Source organism: Sapajus apella, unplaced genomic scaffold (assembly GCF_009761245.1).
Source record: "Sapajus apella isolate SASKATOON/1434 unplaced genomic scaffold, GSC_monkey_1.0 scaffold22, whole genome shotgun sequence".
Lineage (NCBI taxonomy): Eukaryota > Metazoa > Chordata > Mammalia > Primates > Cebidae > Sapajus > Sapajus apella.
In genome coordinates this window covers 12,844,600-12,861,976 of record NW_022436962.1, presented here as the reverse complement: position 1 = coordinate 12,861,976, position 17,377 = coordinate 12,844,600, and the positions used below count along the sequence as shown (strand labels likewise).

The window sequence follows — 17,377 nt, the reverse complement described above, 5'->3', positions numbered from 1 at the left end:
AGGCTTCTGAAGCCCGTTCTTACTGGAGCCAGCTGTGCTATGGGAGTGAGATCAAACTAGAGTTTTCTGGGCATCTAGTACATATGAGGCTGGGGAATGCAGAGATGTTCCCATGACTTGGCCTGCTCTCAAAAAGCTTGCAATTAATAGGACCATTTTTTCTATTATTGCTAACAATGGGGTCACATTTTCTATTCCTACTGCTTTCTGCTGAAGATGCATAGAACTATATTTAACAGGATGAGGTGGTCTCTGATAGGGTTTGAATAATAAGAGCTCGGGGTTCAGAGGGTAAATAATTTGAGAGAGTTATATTCAGTGAGGGTAAGAAAAGAAGATTTGAGATGGGCCTGGAAGGATATGAAGGCTGGGAAGAAGCTCTGAGGAAGAGGAGGGACATTAGCACAAGGGTATTGGAATGGAACAGGTGAGTTCTGACACAGGGACAGGAGAGGAGGGTTGCTGAAGAGCTGGTCAGTAAGGAGCGGCCTGGGGTCAGCACGACCTGTCCCTGTGCCTGGCTTCCAGTGTGAGGATGAAGAGCGGAGATAGCTCTGAAGGCAGTAGGGCACATCCAAGGGTTTTGAATATGACAGAGACATAATGAAAGTAGCTTTTGAAAGGGTTCCAAAGATTCCTCAGGAAGGAGAACAGGGCTCCTGGGAACTAGAGCCGTCTCTAAGATATGATAATGGGGTCGCTGGACTGGCGTGTTCAGTGAAAGCCACAGACAGAGTTTCTCCGAATTGCAGCACAAGTGTTTGGCAGAAGTCTCATTGGGTAGCCAGGTGGGCACCACATAAAAGGTTGGGCTGGTGGGTTGGTGATGAATAAACCTGAGGCCATGGCCAGCCTCGCCCAGCGGTGGGGTGACAGGAGCTGACGTAGGGGAAAGGGCCAGCGGCTAAGTCAGCGCTTTTCCTTGCCCTGCTCATCTAGTACTTTGTGTGAAGATAAAGAATTTGTTTATCAAGTCTCCGGACAACAGATAATTAAGACACCACGTAACAGAATCAGTATTCTAAGGCAACAGCAAAAGTCCAGCAGGATGGACTGAAACTAACAAATGAAATGAAATAAGGAGAAAAGTAACTTCCTGCTCTGGCCTTGTTTGGGCTTAAACCCACATGTAGAGCTCAGGTGAAGCCTAGCTTCTCAGTGGCTAATGCCACTGCAAACCACTTTATAACTGGTAAGTGACGAGCAAATATGAGTTGTTACTCACCTGAAAAAGACCCAAGAGTTTTGAGTAACTACAAGCTTGTTATAAGCCAGCAATGCTTGCTGCATCCCAAAGAGCTAACCAACACAAAGTGAAGGGAGTAATAGCTTGGGGTGATGGTAAGACTATTTTTTTTTTTTTTTGAGGCAGAGTCTTGCTCTGTTGCCCAGGCTGGAGTACAGTGGCATGATCTCTACTCACTGCAATCTCCACCTCCTGGGTTCAAGCGATTCTCCTGCCTCAGCCTCCTGAGCAGCTGGGATTACAGGCACACACTACCACACCTGGCAAATTTTTGTATTTTTAGTAGCGATGGGGTTTCACCACGTTGGTCAGGCTGGTCTTGAACGCCTGACCTCGTGATCTGCCCGCCTCGGCCTCCCAAAGTGCTGGGATTACAGGCGTGAGCCACCGCACCTGGCCGAAGGTAAGACTGTTTAGCAGCCGGAGAGGTATGCCACTAACCAGAAAAGGCTTAGGTTGTAGCTTTGGAACAGGAATGCACGTGCTTGCAGGAATTTACCTTTAGTTGCAGGAAAATGGGGGAAGATCACGTGTTGACCAGGGGTGGGAGGCGGGTTGAGGGGGGGTACCAGGGAACAGAATGGTGGCTATTTAACAACCACTATGGCCATGTTTAAATATTTTATCAACCTGTGAGTTCATATGGGTATCTACTGGCTGAGTGTCAACCCAATAACAACACTGTTACACTCTGCTGATAGGATCTCGGCTGGGGGATGGTGTTCAAGTGATGGCTACTACATCTTTAGAAGGGATATTGACAAACCGGCAACCATCGGGGGAGAGTGACCAGGCTGGGACACAGCAATTCTATCATATGAGGAATAGGTGAAAAGACTGGAGATATTTAACCTGGAGACAATAAAGTCTCAGAAATGTGAAGGGTTCCGTGTGAGAACAGAGAAGGTACACTGTTACACACCCAGGACACAAACCTGGGACAAGAGGTGGAAGCAAGAGGCAGTCAGATTGTGGCTTCATGAGAAGATGATTTTTTTCATAACTAGAGCTGCCTAAAATTGGAACTTTGTGAGGCAGTGCCTGCTTCCTTCCTATTCCTGAAAAGTTCAGGCTGAGGCTGGGTACCAGCTCTCATAGATGTGACAGAGGGACTCCTGCCTCCTGGGGGAAGGCTGGACAGAGTCACTTAGAGAGTTCTTCAAACCTCCATGCATCATCTGGTGGAGGTATGGAGAATGAACTGGAGGAGGAGGGCTAGATTTATCTGGAGCGGCATTTTGGGGAGGGAAAGTGAGGAGGAATTCTGGTCACCCATCCAGCTTTTTTGTCAAGGTGCCCACTTGAGGATCATTGGTGGGATGGCAGCTGTCTGAGTCCAGCAGCACTGGGTTGCTAATCTTGGTGTCTGTGGCCTCCCTCATTAGCCTGGGACAACTGAGCCCAGAGGATCAGGGACCCAGGGATAATTAGGAATGGGGGCCTGCTGGGTTTGGCCCCTGCCAGGTTTCTAAGCATGCGAAACGGGCTGGAGAGGTGTGAAGCTGGAGGGGCACCACTGCCTTAGAGGCCAGATTTCTCTGGTGGGGATTCCTCTGCACGTGCTACCTCCAGTTAGCAGGAGGGGAAGGAAGGGTTGGGAGTCTTTGGGAGTCTCACCATCGATTCCTCCTCCTGCTGCTGTTCCATTTGCCTTAGAAATGGAGTCGGAGCTGCTGCGAGGCAGTGAAGCCATCATGCTGCGCTCAGCAGACCTGACAGGACTGGAGAAGCGTGTGGAGCAGATCCGTGACCACATCAATGGGCGGGTGCTCTACTACGCCACCTGCAAGTGATGCTACAGCTTCCAGCCGCTTGCCCCACTCATCTGCCCCCTTTGCTTTTGGTTGGGGGCAGACTGGGTTGGAATGCTTTACGTCTCCAGGAGACTTTCATGCAGCCTAAAGCCCCGCCTGGACCACCCTTGGTGTGCAGCTATTAAGATTACCCTGGGCTACAGCTGAGCCTGAGCCAATGGGATGGTTACACTTGACCGACAGAGATGGTGGCGATTGGGATGCCATTGTAACTAAAAGCTCTCAAGTTTTAATTGGGCAGTATCCCAACTAAAGGAAGATGGGCTGGGTAGTATCCCCTGCCTTTAGTTCTTCACTGGGGCAGAATCCTGGACCAAACACAAAAACTTAACGAAAGTGATGTGGAAATGAAGAGCCCAATAAAAATCTTTGGAAAAGAGCCTGGAGGTTCAATGAGGAAAAACAGCCTGTCTCCTCACTGGGTAGACTCCTGCTACTGTTTCTGCCTCCCGTTTGGGGTTCATGGGGCCTCTTCTGTTCAAGTCCATAGTCTGCTCTCTTCTGTTCCACCTGGCTTGCTGGACACCCAGATTTAGGGAGTCTGGACTCCTCTTCCTAAGAACCTGATGGAGCCTATCCTTGAGAGACCAGACAAGCAGTTTTCATCTTTAAGCAGCGATTCAACTTCTTGTTTACAGGTGGGGAAACAGAAATCCAGGGAAGGGAAGGAAAGTCCAAATTCACACATCTTCCAGAGGCAGGACTAAGACTAGAATCTGTGTCTCTTGGGATCTTAAATAGAAGTTGTAAATGGATATGTGTGGCAGGTGGGGTAGAGGTGATCTGGAATAGCATGGACATTTTTGTGTTAACTGTGGCCCAAGCAGGCACTGTGCTAGACATTTTATCTACATTAACTTCTTGATCATTGTTATTTTAATTATTTATTGGCCACTAGGCTGGGCACATCAACTGCATCATTTCATGAGGCAGGCGGCACTGCTATTCCCATTGGATAAGTGAGGAAACCAAGGCACAAAAGGCTGAGTAACTTACCCAAGGTCACAGATATGGCAGGTTGGGGCATAGCTGGGGGTCAAACTCAGGCTCATGTAATGTGGCCATTTAGAGAATGGCTGCTAAAGCCAGACGGCCTGGGTTCTAACAGAACCTGCCCCAAGAGGTTGTTGTGAGGAGTAATGAGTCCATGGTGTAACTCATGTCCCCGGGTGCCTGTAGCACTGTATGTGCTGCTGTGTGTACTTCAGCTGCAACTGCTGGTTCCTTGCTGACCTCAGCCATCCATGCACTCTCCACTCCAGACATGCTCAGAAGTCCCTGAACTACTCCTGACTTTGAAAGAACCAAATAAAGCCTCATAGAGAAAAATAAGTCCATTTTATTGAGCACAACACTGAGCATGAAGCTGGAGGGGTGGAGGGCGAGAAAACTGGGGAAGGACAAGAACAGTGCACCGGACTTTCAAGGAGAGAAAGGGGAACAGAGGCAGGATTAGAACTCCTGGCAGACATTAAAATAGTCAACTTCCAGTGTTAACTCAATGGGGTGTGTGCACGAGGGCATGTGGTCAGGATAAGAATTCCTTGCAGCCCTTACTCATGAATTTCTTTCTATTCCACTTTGGAGGGTGTGGTACTGCTTTTAGATTGAGGCAGGGAGAGGGGCCAGAAGTGTGCCGGGAGCAGGCTGGCTGGGCCTCAGCACGCTTGGGAGCTAATCCTGAAGTTAAGGATTAGAACTTGAAGAGCTCACAGGCAGACCACCATGGGGAGCTGCCTGTCATTCATGCAGATGGGCAGGCGACAACATTAATGAGCCCAATCTGGCCAAGAGGATGGAGACTGGAGAGGCGGGAGTGAGTGTGTGCAGAGTGGGAGTCTGGGAAGATGCTCCATATGGCTTTGCTTGGAGAAGGTGACACAGCCTGGCCAGCCCATTAAGCTTTTCACGACAAACAGCACAGACCCGGGCGAGAGCTATCTACGTACATTGCACAGAGCCACGGCACGTAGGGTGTGGGGGCATAGAGCAGGCAGGTCAGGGAGACCTGGAAGCTGGCAGGCACCGCTCCTCCTGCCCACGCCTTGGGGCTCCCTCCTGGGCGTCCTGTGAGGGGCTGCCCCCGCGGCAGCAGGCTGGTGCTTCTGGCCAGAAGCCACTCCTGCTAGGCTCTGCTCTACTTGCTCTGCCTTCCTCCCTCTGCCACATAGACACCAGGTTTGAAAGAGCAGAGGAGCTGAACGTCTCTCCTGCGAGGGAAAGGGGTTCAGAGTGAGGGCGGGGCTGCCACCTCAGACCCCACCACTCACACTCTGGCATGGAGTTCTCTTCTGCAACAGAAGCTCTCCCCAAGCCTCACACTGTGACCCTCCTCACCTGAAAATTACAGTGACACAGGCACAGGCTCCAGAGATCACATGATGAGACAGACTCCAGTCTGCCCTGCCCGGCAGTGGGAGCTGCCGCTGGTTTTAACTGGTACCATGACCTCCGATTTGAAGTTCCTAGAAAGGAAATGAAGCAACGACCTTTGAAGTATTTGAGGGGAGCAGAAGCCCTGGTGGGGCAGGGCAGAGGTGGTAGTTCTCTGTGCCTGTCCCATCCACTCAGCTCTCCCCTCATGAGGTTCAGAAAGTTCAAGACCCTGCAGAAAAGATAAAGACAACCAAGCTCCCCCTACCCTTCCTCCTCCAAAGCACAGAGGCCCTGGAAACTGGAGGAATCTGATGCTCACCACTTGCACATATCCAGTTTTCTGTGGGCTTTTATCATCTCTGTTGCTTCACTAACCATTTACAGCACCTCTGAGGCAGGCTGAGCGGGTAAATAGACTTCAAATCAACCCATTTTACAGATAAGCAAACTAGAAGCAGAGACATTCACTGACTTGCCAATGGCCTCACAGCTAGGAAGTGATGAGGACAGGGCTGGAAGCATTTTCCTCGCCCCCTGATCCAGAGCTCACCCCACCCTATAGAGCTGCCTGTGAGTAAGAGAGGCCTTTTGTCCATTTTCTTTTGTCCTGTTGCCTGCTTGCTTTCAGGCCCAAGCTGGAGCTCCATCTTGGCTGAAAATACGTACTGTTTTTTATTGGCCTTTTTGAGGAGTGTGGGCTCAGAGCAATAGGAGGACTTCTCTTTGCTTCCAATGTTCAGGCAGCTGGAGCAGCAGCCACACGGCCCGGCAGCCAGGGACCCCTGATGCATGGGCACCAGGCTGCTGCTGATGCGGAGAGAGCCATTGACCAGGCAGTTGAGGGACCTGCCACCCGGGGCAGGGGGCCGGCGGCCATGCTGGCAGGGCACTCGGGTCAGAGCAGGGAGTGCTATGCTCTGGTCCAGGACAGGTGCCTCAGTGATGGTGATCTCAGGGGAGCTGGGTCTGGAGGCCTCTGAGGCTTGCGTTTCAGGTGGCGTGTTCTCCACCTCTGGGCGGACACCCGGGCTGTGCAGGTTCATGTGTAGCTTCCTCATGTGGTGCACCACAGCTGCTGCATTGAAGGCTTGCTAAGGAGACACAAGAGCAGCCTCTGGCCTTCTGGAACCTCAGAGAGCCTCACGGCCTAAGCTTTCCCTTTGCCTGTGGCCTCTTGAAACCTGTGTGCCCACTTCTCATTTCAGAGAGGGTACAGGGAGTTCTAGTGCCTTCTGGGACATCCCAAAGAAAGTCCTTATGTCAGCCCCCACCAGCCCAGCCTCCAGGGGCCCAGAGCAGCCTGCCCACCCCCTGGAGAGGACAGCTCACCCTCCACTTGCTCTTAGCAAAGTTCTTCTGGATCTGGAGGCTGACTGACGGGTAGATGTCCCGGTGGAGGGCTGTGTTCCCATCAATCCTGTGGATGTAAGAGGGGACACCTGGCTACTGGGTGGGTATGGACACTCAGCCAGGGGATGGGCAGGGTGCCTGCAGGTCCAGGTGAGAGCTGGGTAGAGTGTGCAGAGCAAGGGCAGCCCAGAACAAGAAAGGGCTGCAACCAGGGCTCCTCTGTCCCCCGGGTCAGGTCACAGTGGGCTTTAGCTTTGAAAAAAATCAACAACTTTTAGAGCAGGGTCAACAAGCTACAGCCTACAGGCCACATCTACCCATTGGCTGTTTTTGTAAATGAGGTTTTATGGGGACACAGCAGTGTCCACTAATTCAGGTATTGTTGGTGGCTCCTTTTGCACTGTGACAGCAGGGTTGAGTAGTTGCCACAAAGACAGTATCACCAGCAAAGCCTAACATATTTACTATCTGCTGCTTTATAGAAAAAGTTTATTGGAGCCAGCGTCACAGGACACTAGGTTATTCACCATCCCTTAGCTCAAAACCTTGCCTAGAACCCACCTCCTCCTGGAAGCCTTCCTCCATAAGGCCATCTGGTACAGTGTGCCCCTTTTCTATCTCCTTAGCCTCTTATTCACTGGTCCCCAGTGTTCCTCAGTCACCTGCTGTGTGCATAGTACAATGCCAACTACTAACGAATCTCGAGAAGTAAGAGACATAGCCCTGACCCCTAGGAGCTTACGGTCTAGGTGTGGGGTGTTGTTCATGCTGTGGACTACAGTGATGCATGGTCAGCTGTGTGACTATAAAGAGAAGTGGGAATTGGGGAGGTTGGCATGGGCTTCACGGATCAGGGGCTTCAGGGAAGGGCACAGACTGAGCTGGATCCTGAAGGATGGCTACGTACAGGGCAAGAGGCAGGACATTCTAGGTGGTAGGAATGATCTGCTCCAATGTACAGTTAAGAAAGAGCTTGTTATGCAGGATAAGGGATGGCAGGCAGACAAGTATAGCTCCCAGGCCTATCTGGACAGAGAAGGTGTGCTGGGGATCCTGGGAAAAGAGGCTGGAGATAAAGGGTCAGGCCAGATTAAGGACAACTAGAAAGACAAAGGAGGTAGGCTATCCAGGCTTGCTGGGGTAGGAAGTGAGGAGCTACTGTACATGGAGTAACATGAAAAAGTATTTTAAGATTTCTTTTCCTATTTTGCCAATTGGTTGCTTTGCAATTGTTTTAAATCACTTCACCTGGAATAGTTATTGATCCCTGAGTAAAACAAAGCTCTTAAAGACAGGATGGAGTTTCCCATTCCTGGCACCTCTTGAGTAACTAGTCCTGAGCACTGCACCCTGTCCCAGTGCTGAATGACAGCGCTCGGCTGCACCTGCCTCCCGCACTTGACCAGACAACTCAGCTGCTACCCTTGCATCCGAACCTGCTCCACCCAATGCTGTTTGAATCTCCACCTGGGCCTCATGAACGATGGCATGGTCCTTGCTCATCGCGACATTACATGGATCAGGGCAAGCAGATTCTGGAGGAATGCAATGTGAATGAGTCAGCATGGTTTTGGGACCCACAGAGCTGGGGTCTAGAGTCCACTCCATGTCTCACTCACCAGGGGTGACTCAAGGCCTTCTCACAGGTGTACCGCTCATTCGGATCCTTCTCGAGCAGGTGGCAAATAAAGTCCTTGGCTAAGGGGAGCAATCAAAGACATGACTAAGGACCAGATTTCATGACTGATGAAAATTCACTTCCAGGCTAGTGGGTGGCAGTGAATGCATCTTTAGCTGATCTTCCAAAGAGGCAATTTTAAGAGTCTTAGAAGAGGGGAAAAAAAAATCCAAACCACCTAACAACAACCCACCATAAACCACCAAAGAAGAGAGGCTCCAAGCTGCCTCACCCACACAGCGCTGCAGAAGCATCACCAGTCACGAGGCCCCCATGGGCCTGCACATCACATGCGCGTGCACTTGCACTGAAACAGGGGCCAGCACTGGCACATGGGCACGCATGTGACTGCTGGATTATTCCAGCTCTGATTTCCACTTAACAGGTCCAACAATCACGTAATGACCATCTTCTCTCACACACAGCCATTGCATGCTCTTTCTTGGTATCTAACCCCTTGGTTTTGCCACTCTCGCATGGAACTCTCCTCTTGCCACCTGGCTCCGCCCTCCTGGCCCCTCATCTGAACTGCCCCAAACCCATCTCCTTATCAGGCATACTGTGGTTCTGCCCCCAGAAAAACAAAGTCATGGCCCTTAGATGTAAATAATTTATCGGGTCTTTGAAGCAGATGAAGATTTCTCCACTTTCCTTGGCAGCCTGTTCTGTAAGGTCCCCAGGGACTTTGAAGAGCCAGGACTGTCATCCTTTGTTAAGCTCATTTCTCTTGGCAGCCTCTACCTTGAGCCTGTTATGTCTCCTTCATGCCCACTGGCCTTACCTGACTCAGAAATGTCGTCCCAGAACGGAGACTCAAACTCATAGTAGCCCTCCTTGATCTTCTCGAAAAGCTTAGACTCCGTTTCTTCATAGAATGGGGGATATCCACAGAGCCTGCAGCAGGACAGGAAGGGGGTACACTGCTGAACAACCTTGTCCTCCCTGGGACAGCCTCTCTGCTCCCCCCCACCCCAGCTCCCACTGTATACACAGGTGGGCACTGAAGGTCCCAGACATGGGGACACGGATCTGCCTCTGATTCAAGAATGGTACAGGTCCCATAAAGTGTTTATGCAAGTGCCAAGGCTTGGCACAGGCATCTTTGGAAGGTCCCTGCATACATTATTCCCTGAAACCTTGCCACCTCTCCTTGTACTTTTCCTGACTCATGGATGCTTTAAGAAAGATGGTAGACTGTCTACTTGAATGTAAGTTTGATGAGGGATTTATTTAGGCTGTGTTGTTCATGGCCGTGTTCTTTAGAACCTGGCACAGGGTTAGATGCAGAGTAGACAGGCAGTGAATACTGGTTGAGGAAACAAATGAGAGTGCTTATTCAACATAAATGGAGGAGAGAACTGAAACCAGGCTCTTTTCCTAAGAGTGAAGTTTGCTATAGGCGAGGAGGGATGGTGGGGAAGAGGTGATGAGCAGGTTAGGAAAAGGAGAGCTTGGGAATGTGTGGAGAGGAGAGGCCCTGACCAGCTTCAACCAGGCCACGGTTTTGCCTTGGGAGAGAAAGCTGAGATGCAGGAACAGTGGGTCCACCTGGCTTCCAAGCCCAGCTTGGCCTTTCTCTTTTTCACCGTTCATTACCCAGAGTGGAACGCAACACATTTACAGGCAGTAAATGGGGCAGGGGTCCAAGAGGACAGGGTGCCAGGCGGCTGTGCAGTGGTTTCACGCTGAGCTCTGTTTTAAAACTCGGTGGAGGTCAAGACAGAGGAAGCTTCGAAGCTGTGTGTACATGTATGCGTGTGTGTGTTTGTGTGTGTGCCTGTGTGCCTGTCTGTTTGTGCACATGCACATGCTTGGAGGAGGAGCTGAGACGGGTGGGAATGAGAAGGGGTAAGCAGGCTCCGAGACTTCTCAGCAGCTGAACCCAGGCCAGCATCCACTCACAATATGTAGGTGATGACACCGATGGACCAGCAATCCACAGCCTTGCTGTAGGGTTTCTGGGCCAGCACTTCCGGAGCTGCAGCAGACCAAGGGCAGAGTCAGGGCCGGTGGCAGTAGGAGAGGGCTTTGGGGTGGGGGCTGAAGGTCAGGCTTAGAGAAGAGGACTGGGGAAGACCATGGGATGGTGGTGTTTCTATGGGTCTGAAAAATCCCTAAGGGCAGGGGCTGTGTGTCTTATGGGAAGACTAAATCTTCCCACAAAGAGAGACTGACTTCTCCATTAGATTGGGAGTTTCCCGTGACAGGGTCTATGACTCCCCTGTCAGACTGGGGATCCCCAATTACACTGAATACACTCTGAAGGCAAGGCCTGTCTCCCCACTCAGATAGGAGATTCCCAGGGCAAGGGTGATCTCTCTCCCTTCAGACTGGGAGATCTTCAGTGTAGGGCTGTCTCTCTCCCAAAGTGCTTCCTTGGGCGGACATTTAGGAGCCCATTTCTGGATTCCTCAGGCCCAAATTCAATATCCTATGCTTCCAGGCTCCCAATACTGGAGCTGATGTCCCCTCCAGAGTGGGAGAAAGGAGTGGGGTCGGTGCTCAACGCCTCAGCTCTCTGCTGATCTCTGGGTTTGTGATCTTGTCTGCCCCTGGTCCAGCTGGAAAGACAAAGGCTGGAAACCTGTCTGCAAAAATGGGAGCCAAAGCATAGGCAGGGGCTGTGGAGGGCTCAGGGGTAGGCAGTCTTTAAAAATGTAGAATTTGGGAGCAGTAGGGGCAGATCCAGAGATGGATGAATTGGCTAGCCCTCAACCTTGTAAGTGGATGTCCTACCTGGATAGTCCCCTGAAGTTGAACCCTATGTTCTCAGAATCACCCCTTTCTATGAATGATAGGCACGTGCGTGGTTGAATATAGCCAACTGGTCAACCTTCCTCCTGCTCCCAGACTCACCCACGTAGCCTGGGGTCCCACAGGCAGTAGACATGACGCCGCTCTGTTCCATCTTGGACAAACCAAAATCAGTGATCATGATCTTCGAGTTCTCTTCAGGGGTGAGGTACAGCAGGTTTTCTGGCTGTAGGAGAAAAAGCACGTAGTGTACGATATCACCACCTGAAGCAAGTATTTTTCCTTCCCCTTGCTATGTAATTCCATGGGAAGCAGAGCCCTGTGCTCCTGACTTCAAGGCCAGCTCATCCTCCCTCATTCTTCCCTCCTTCCTCCTACCTGCACCCTCACCCCTGCACCCCAGCACTTTGCATCTTGCTTACAGCTCTGAAGTTGCTCAGTCTTATAGCCATTGATATACTCACCCTTTCCTCCCCTCACTTCCAACTACCCCAGGACTGTTTGCATTTCGAGGGAATCAACCTTTGGTTAATGGTGTCTGATCTCTCCAAAGTCCAGTGCAATGCCTAGGACAATGTAGGCCCTCAGTAAGTATTTTGTTGCATTTGGTTTTGACTGTGGCTGGGTTTAAGAAATGTGTGTATTATTTTGGTATCCAACTAGGGCGAGGCATAGTGAAAGGTTCAGGAAAAGAGTGAGATGCAAATTAATAACCATTGTTCACCCATCCAAGGTCTGTTTAAGGAATCTAAGGGCAGAAGGGGCCTTGGGAGTCACTAGTCCAACCCTCTCACTTTACGGAGCTTAGATGTCCCATAACCCATGCAGCTTCCTTAAGGATCATTATCTGTTTCCCACCCAGGACTCCCGGCTTGACACCTTTAAGTCTCTGTGGACGATGCCATTCTCATGGAGGTATTTCACTGCCGACAAGACCTGCTGGATCACCAGACTGGCATCCTTCTCTGTGTAGACACCCCGCTCCAGGATCCGGTCAAAGAGCTCCCCACCGGATACACTGTGGGTATAGGATCAAGAGCAGGAATTCAGTTTTCATTTCAGGTCAAAGTAATGAGAAGGGATTTGCTCCGTAGCCATGGGGGACACAGCTTTGGTAGAACAGGCAGGCGCCCATGAACGGTGATTGGAGGGCTGCCGGCAGGACTACTGCAGTCTCAGAACATTCCCTCTGGGTACCTGGAATGATACCACTGGTCAGTCATTTCTTTGGGTCAAGGATTGACTTCTCTCCTTCTGGAAATTTCCTTTAAAATGTAAATGCTTCTGGTTGGGGTTGCACGAGAAGTCAGCAATCCCTTAGTGTGGATACGCTTCTTAGCCGCCTTCCTTCCTGGACTATGACACAGGAAGTCATGGTGAAAGAGACAAGTAACACTGAAATTAAGCAAAGTAGGAAAGAGAAGCATTCAAGGGAGACTAACTGTACTTGTATCAAGATTTCTTTCTTCATTTTGGGAAATTGGGCTTTGTAAAGCTGGAATTACAGGTAGGGCTTTAGGGGTGCTTTGAGACTCAAATGGTAGAGTATCGTAGGACCCAGGGGAGCTTAAAGATCAAGTCTGACTTCTATCTCTTGAATACCATCTACACTATTTTTGCCTAGAAGTTTTTTAGTGAGTACTAGAACACATAAGTGTCAGAGAACACTCTACCACCTAAGACAGACTGTTTTTTGGCATCTTCCTAATGTTTCTACATGTTGTGTTGAACCCTGATGCCCTGTAGTTTCTACTAGTTTCTACCCAATTCCACTCATTGGGACTGCACAGAACAGGAATAACAGCCAGTCCCATGCATCTTTCAAGTATGCAAAGATAGTGAAACACTCTCTGGAGCCCTTCTCTTCTCTGAGATAAATATTCCCAGACCATTTCAACCATGAGCCAAGGGTTCCAGTCTTCTCACCCTCCTCGTCCCCCTTACCACTGTCCCATGGCATTAGATGCAGTCATCCATGCCCAAACAATGAGGAGGAAACAGAATTTCTCCGATGAAAATTCACCTCCTCCTGCTCTTTGGCTTATGGTCTTTAGGCTTTGGGCTCTCCTATAAGAGCTGGAGGTCTGTAGGAAATCGGCTGTTTGTAGAGAGCTATGAATTCCTGACCCTGAGGGTCTGGGTCCTGCAGCTGTGCTCTCAGGAGGCTTGGTGTCTCCTCAGGGGCATCCAACCCTGCCCACCTCCTTGCCTCCCTGCCTTCTGAATGACTGTGTGCTAATCCTGTTGGCTTGGCCTCATTGAAGTGCCTGATGGTCCCTGGTCACTTGTTAGTGCCACTAGGGGCTCTTCCTACCTCACTCCCTTGACCGCCTGCTACCTCTCTTTAGAGAGCTTCAGATGAGCCCCAGCTTAATCAGCTGCTTAGACCTGAGTTAGCTCGTTAAAGTTTCTTTAGGAATCAGCCCATCAGCCAAAAACCACATTGTGTCCAGCCAGGCTAAGATTGCAGAGTGGTGTGTGCATGTGTGTGTGTGCATGTGCAAGTGTGTGTGTTTGTATGTGTGTAGTTTACAAACAGAAGTGCCTTTGAGCCCAGTGCTGAGCCCTCACAAACACCGACCAACCTCTACAGCAGTCGCTGTCAGAGAACTGTTGTTTGGATGTGGCAATGATGCAGAGACCTTTCTAATGAAGCACCGCCTCTGTCCTACAGAGGGACACACACAGTCACAACCTGTCTTTAACTGTGGGTGGCTTTCTTTTGAGAAAACCTTTCTTTATATTGAAATATATCTACGTGTGGCTTCTGCTCCTACAGTAATTTTATGCCAGAGTGATGTTAAAACGTTTACCATCCAGTTTGATGAACATGTATTGGTCCAAATGGACTGAAGCCACAGTGACAGAAAAGGGTTCTGGTGACTCCTTGTAAGTCTGACATCACCCCTTCAGTTGCTTGGTTGTGAGGGGCAAGGAGAGGTGGGGCAGCAGAAGGGCATGGATGGACTGGGGTCACAGCTATTTGCTAGTAGGAAATATCCTAATCACTGGTAGGGTTGTCCTGGTGCGAAGCAGCTCAATAATCAGCCCAGGTTTACCCAGTGGCCCACACAGAACCTGCTCATCACCAGAGGCACACTTAATCCAAAAGAACCTTTGGCATTTCCGAGCCTCTTGAACTAAGTCTTCATTTTTGTCTTTGAATCACCATCCATCCCTCACCAGCGACCAACCTCCTCTAGGCCTCCCAGGCCCCACCAGGCCTCTGTGGTGGAAGCAAGTCACCTTTCACTTACAGCTGCATGACCAGGTAGTAGTGCGTGGTGCTCTCATAGATGTCCTCCAGGGTCACAATGTTTTCATGCTTGATCCTGGGAAAAATAAAGTGTATGATGAAGCATATGTGGTTCACGTGGTGCAGACAAAGTATGCAGACCTAACCCAAAAGTTCCCATTGGAGGCTTTAGACAGTGATGTTTAGGAAGACCAGGTCTTTGTGAAGCCTTCATAATAAGTAGACTGTCACAAATTAATCCCAGAGAAAAGATTCCTATGGTGGTGCTTGGTCCATGTTTATTGAATGAATAATTGATCATCCTTCCTTCAGGAAACAAACATTTCCTTTTTATGCCAGGAATCTCCTTAAACTTTACTAAAAGAGTTAGAAGAACAGAGAAAGGCTAAGGGACTTCCCAACGCTAGGTTATTCTACAAAGTGGGTATTTGGATGTTAGAAATATTGCATTAAAAAAGTATAGAATAGAGTCCAGTTAGCTCAGCTGGTTAGAGCGTGGTGCTAATAAAAAAGTACAGATTGAGTATCTGATATTTAAAATGTTTGAGACTAGAAGCGTTTTTGGTATATTTGCATATCCATAATGACGTATCTTGGAGATGGGACCCAAGTCTAAACATGAAATTCATTTATGTCTCATATGTACCTTATACAGATAGCTGGAAGGTAATTTTACACAATATTTTAAAAATAATTTTGTGCATGGACCAAAGTTTTGAATGCGTTTTGACTGTGACCTGTCTGTCACATGAGGTCAGGTGTGGAATTTTCTACTTGTGGCATCCTGTCAATGCTGAAAATGTTTCTGATTTGGGAGCATTTGGATTTCAGATGAGGAACGCTTAACCTGTATAGAATGGGAGGGATTCAGCGAGCTGAGACTCCTCTTGGATAACCGTGGAGGAAGTATCGAAAAATTAGTGTTCCAGGATGTTGTGAGAATCTTTGCCTTAATCTCCCTGTATTAAGGCAGATGCTTATTTTTAGGGTTTGTTCTGTGGGATGACTTATGTGATTCTCAACCAGGGACTATTTTGCCTCTCAGGGAACATTGGGCAATATCTTGAGACGTGTTTGATTGTCACGACTAGGGCAGGGGCTGTGCTGCTGGCATCTAGCGGGTAGAGGCAGAAATGCTGCTAAACATCCCGCAATGGACAGGACAGCCCCCGACACCACAAAGAATTATCTGGCTCAGAATGTCCGTAGCATCATGGTAGAGAAGTCCAGCCCTCGATTACCCTTGTTCGGGATTACTCAGAGACTGAGCCAAGCAGAATGATCATATTAGTGGAGGGGCTCAGCTTGCCACGCAGCAATGCCGTGAACGCCTGTAAAGGAAAAAGTTCTCTAGGAAGTTTACTCCTGGCTGTGCAGCACAGGGGTTAAGAGCTTAGACTCAGAGTCAGTCAGGCCTGGGTTCAGATCTAGATCAGGCCCTTAGGTGACTTCGGCTGGCTTATTCCAGTTTTCAAGCCCTTACTTTCCTTGTCTTAGAAGTTTATGTCTCTTAGAGAATTGTATCAGGATAAAAGGAGATAATACATAATGTGTAGTACAGTGCCTGGGGAATAGTAAACACATAATCAATAGTAGCTATCTTCTTTAAGATATTATAGAAAATATGGACCTGTCACAGTTGTCACTTGATGGATTCAACTATACTCATAAGCTGGCAATGCTAACATTAATTTATCAATTATTCACTCACTGAACAAACATTTATTTAGCATAAATACCGTTGATAGAAGGCAGTAATAAGAAAGATGACATGGTCCTTGCTCTCAATTAGTAGAGAATCTTACTTTGCCTTAATGTCCCTGGATCCCAGGCCTATGTCTCCCGCATGTTACCAGATGTCTTCATGTGGAGATAGGTGGATACTTATATTCAGTATGTTCCAACCAGTTTCTTTCTATTTCATCCAAGCCTACACATCTTTTTGTTCTCTATCCCAAGCAATGATATTGTTGTTCAATTAACTGTTCAATCTCAGGGGCTCTTTTAATGCTTTTGTCTTGTTCACTTCTACCAGACAGTCCCAAACCCCATCACCTCTCTCTCTGAAACATCTCTCGTATCAAGTCCTTTTAGGCACACATGGTTGTGTCATTACCTTTGCTTATATTCTCAACCCATGCCTAAATTATTGTGAAAGTCTTATAATTGGCCTCCGGTCTTCTAGGCTGGTACCCTCCAATCCATCCTCCATCATGCTTGAGAGGAATAGCTCCAACCCAGTAATCAGACAATGTGACTCCTCTTTTTGCCCACAGAATAAAGCCAACATTCCTTATCATGGCATCTAAGATCCTTTGTAATCATGTCTCATTTCATGATTTTAGTTTCATCACTTGTCTCTTAAGACTATGCACTCTAAATTCAGAGGTTTCCAATACTCACTCTTCCCTAACAGCCCTTGCGTTTTCATGGTTCTACATTAAAGTTTATGCTGTTCTTGGCCTGAATTCCCTTTCTGCACTGCCCTTCTTGCCCCCACAAGGTGTGAGTCATCCATCAAGGTCAATCTTCTTTGAAAGTGTGCCCAATAACTCATACTCATAAAAACACACACATAGGCAAAATGAATCTTTATCTCCTCCAAACTCTGCCTTCTGCCAGAGTGACTCACATCTAATTTCGTTAGATTTTCTTAGGGGCACCTCTGTGTCCAATGTAGGCTCCTGAGGGTCAGGAATTTTGTCTGCCTCATCCTTGTGGTCCTGATCCTGTGTTCATGTGCCTAACACACTTTTGGTATACCATGAGGGTTTAGCAAGGGTCTGCTGTAAGAGTCTTGCTGTAAACATTTGAGGATTTGTTAGTGTCGCTCTCCTCACGGCGACCGGGATGTGGAATCTCCATTTTCCTTGGTATAAATTGAGGTTAATTTCCAAATCTTA

At 48.9% G+C, this 17,377-nt stretch overlaps 2 protein-coding genes across 4 annotated transcripts in view; one reads left to right on the top strand and one right to left on the bottom strand.

The window, feature by feature from the left end:
- The window catches only part of LAMB3 (laminin subunit beta 3), a 45,302-nt gene extending 41,863 nt beyond the window's left edge, over positions 1 to 3,439 (top strand). The window contains exon 23 of the mRNA XM_032289100.1: positions 2,903 to 3,439. Within this exon, the coding sequence (XP_032144991.1) occupies positions 2,903 to 3,039 (137 nt within the window). The 3' untranslated portion in view covers positions 3,040 to 3,439. The remainder of the gene's footprint in view (positions 1 to 2,902) is intronic.
- A 940-nt stretch (positions 3,440 to 4,379) lies between these two features.
- The window catches only part of CAMK1G (calcium/calmodulin dependent protein kinase IG), a 30,662-nt gene continuing 17,664 nt past the window's right edge, over positions 4,380 to 17,377 (bottom strand). For all 3 annotated transcript variants that reach the window (XM_032289106.1, XM_032289107.1, XM_032289105.1), the window contains exons 4-13: positions 14,476 to 14,550; positions 12,098 to 12,236; positions 11,321 to 11,444; positions 10,367 to 10,442; positions 9,246 to 9,358; positions 8,406 to 8,484; positions 6,766 to 6,853; positions 6,103 to 6,527; positions 5,398 to 5,525; positions 4,380 to 5,270 (exon numbers count right to left, since the gene is read on the bottom strand). In XM_032289106.1, the coding sequence (XP_032144997.1) occupies positions 5,435 to 5,525; positions 6,103 to 6,527; positions 6,766 to 6,853; positions 8,406 to 8,484; positions 9,246 to 9,358; positions 10,367 to 10,442; positions 11,321 to 11,444; positions 12,098 to 12,236; positions 14,476 to 14,550 (1,210 nt within the window). In that variant the 3' untranslated portion in view covers positions 4,380 to 5,270; positions 5,398 to 5,434. The remainder of the gene's footprint in view (positions 5,271 to 5,397; positions 5,526 to 6,102; positions 6,528 to 6,765; positions 6,854 to 8,405; positions 8,485 to 9,245; positions 9,359 to 10,366; positions 10,443 to 11,320; positions 11,445 to 12,097; positions 12,237 to 14,475; positions 14,551 to 17,377) is intronic.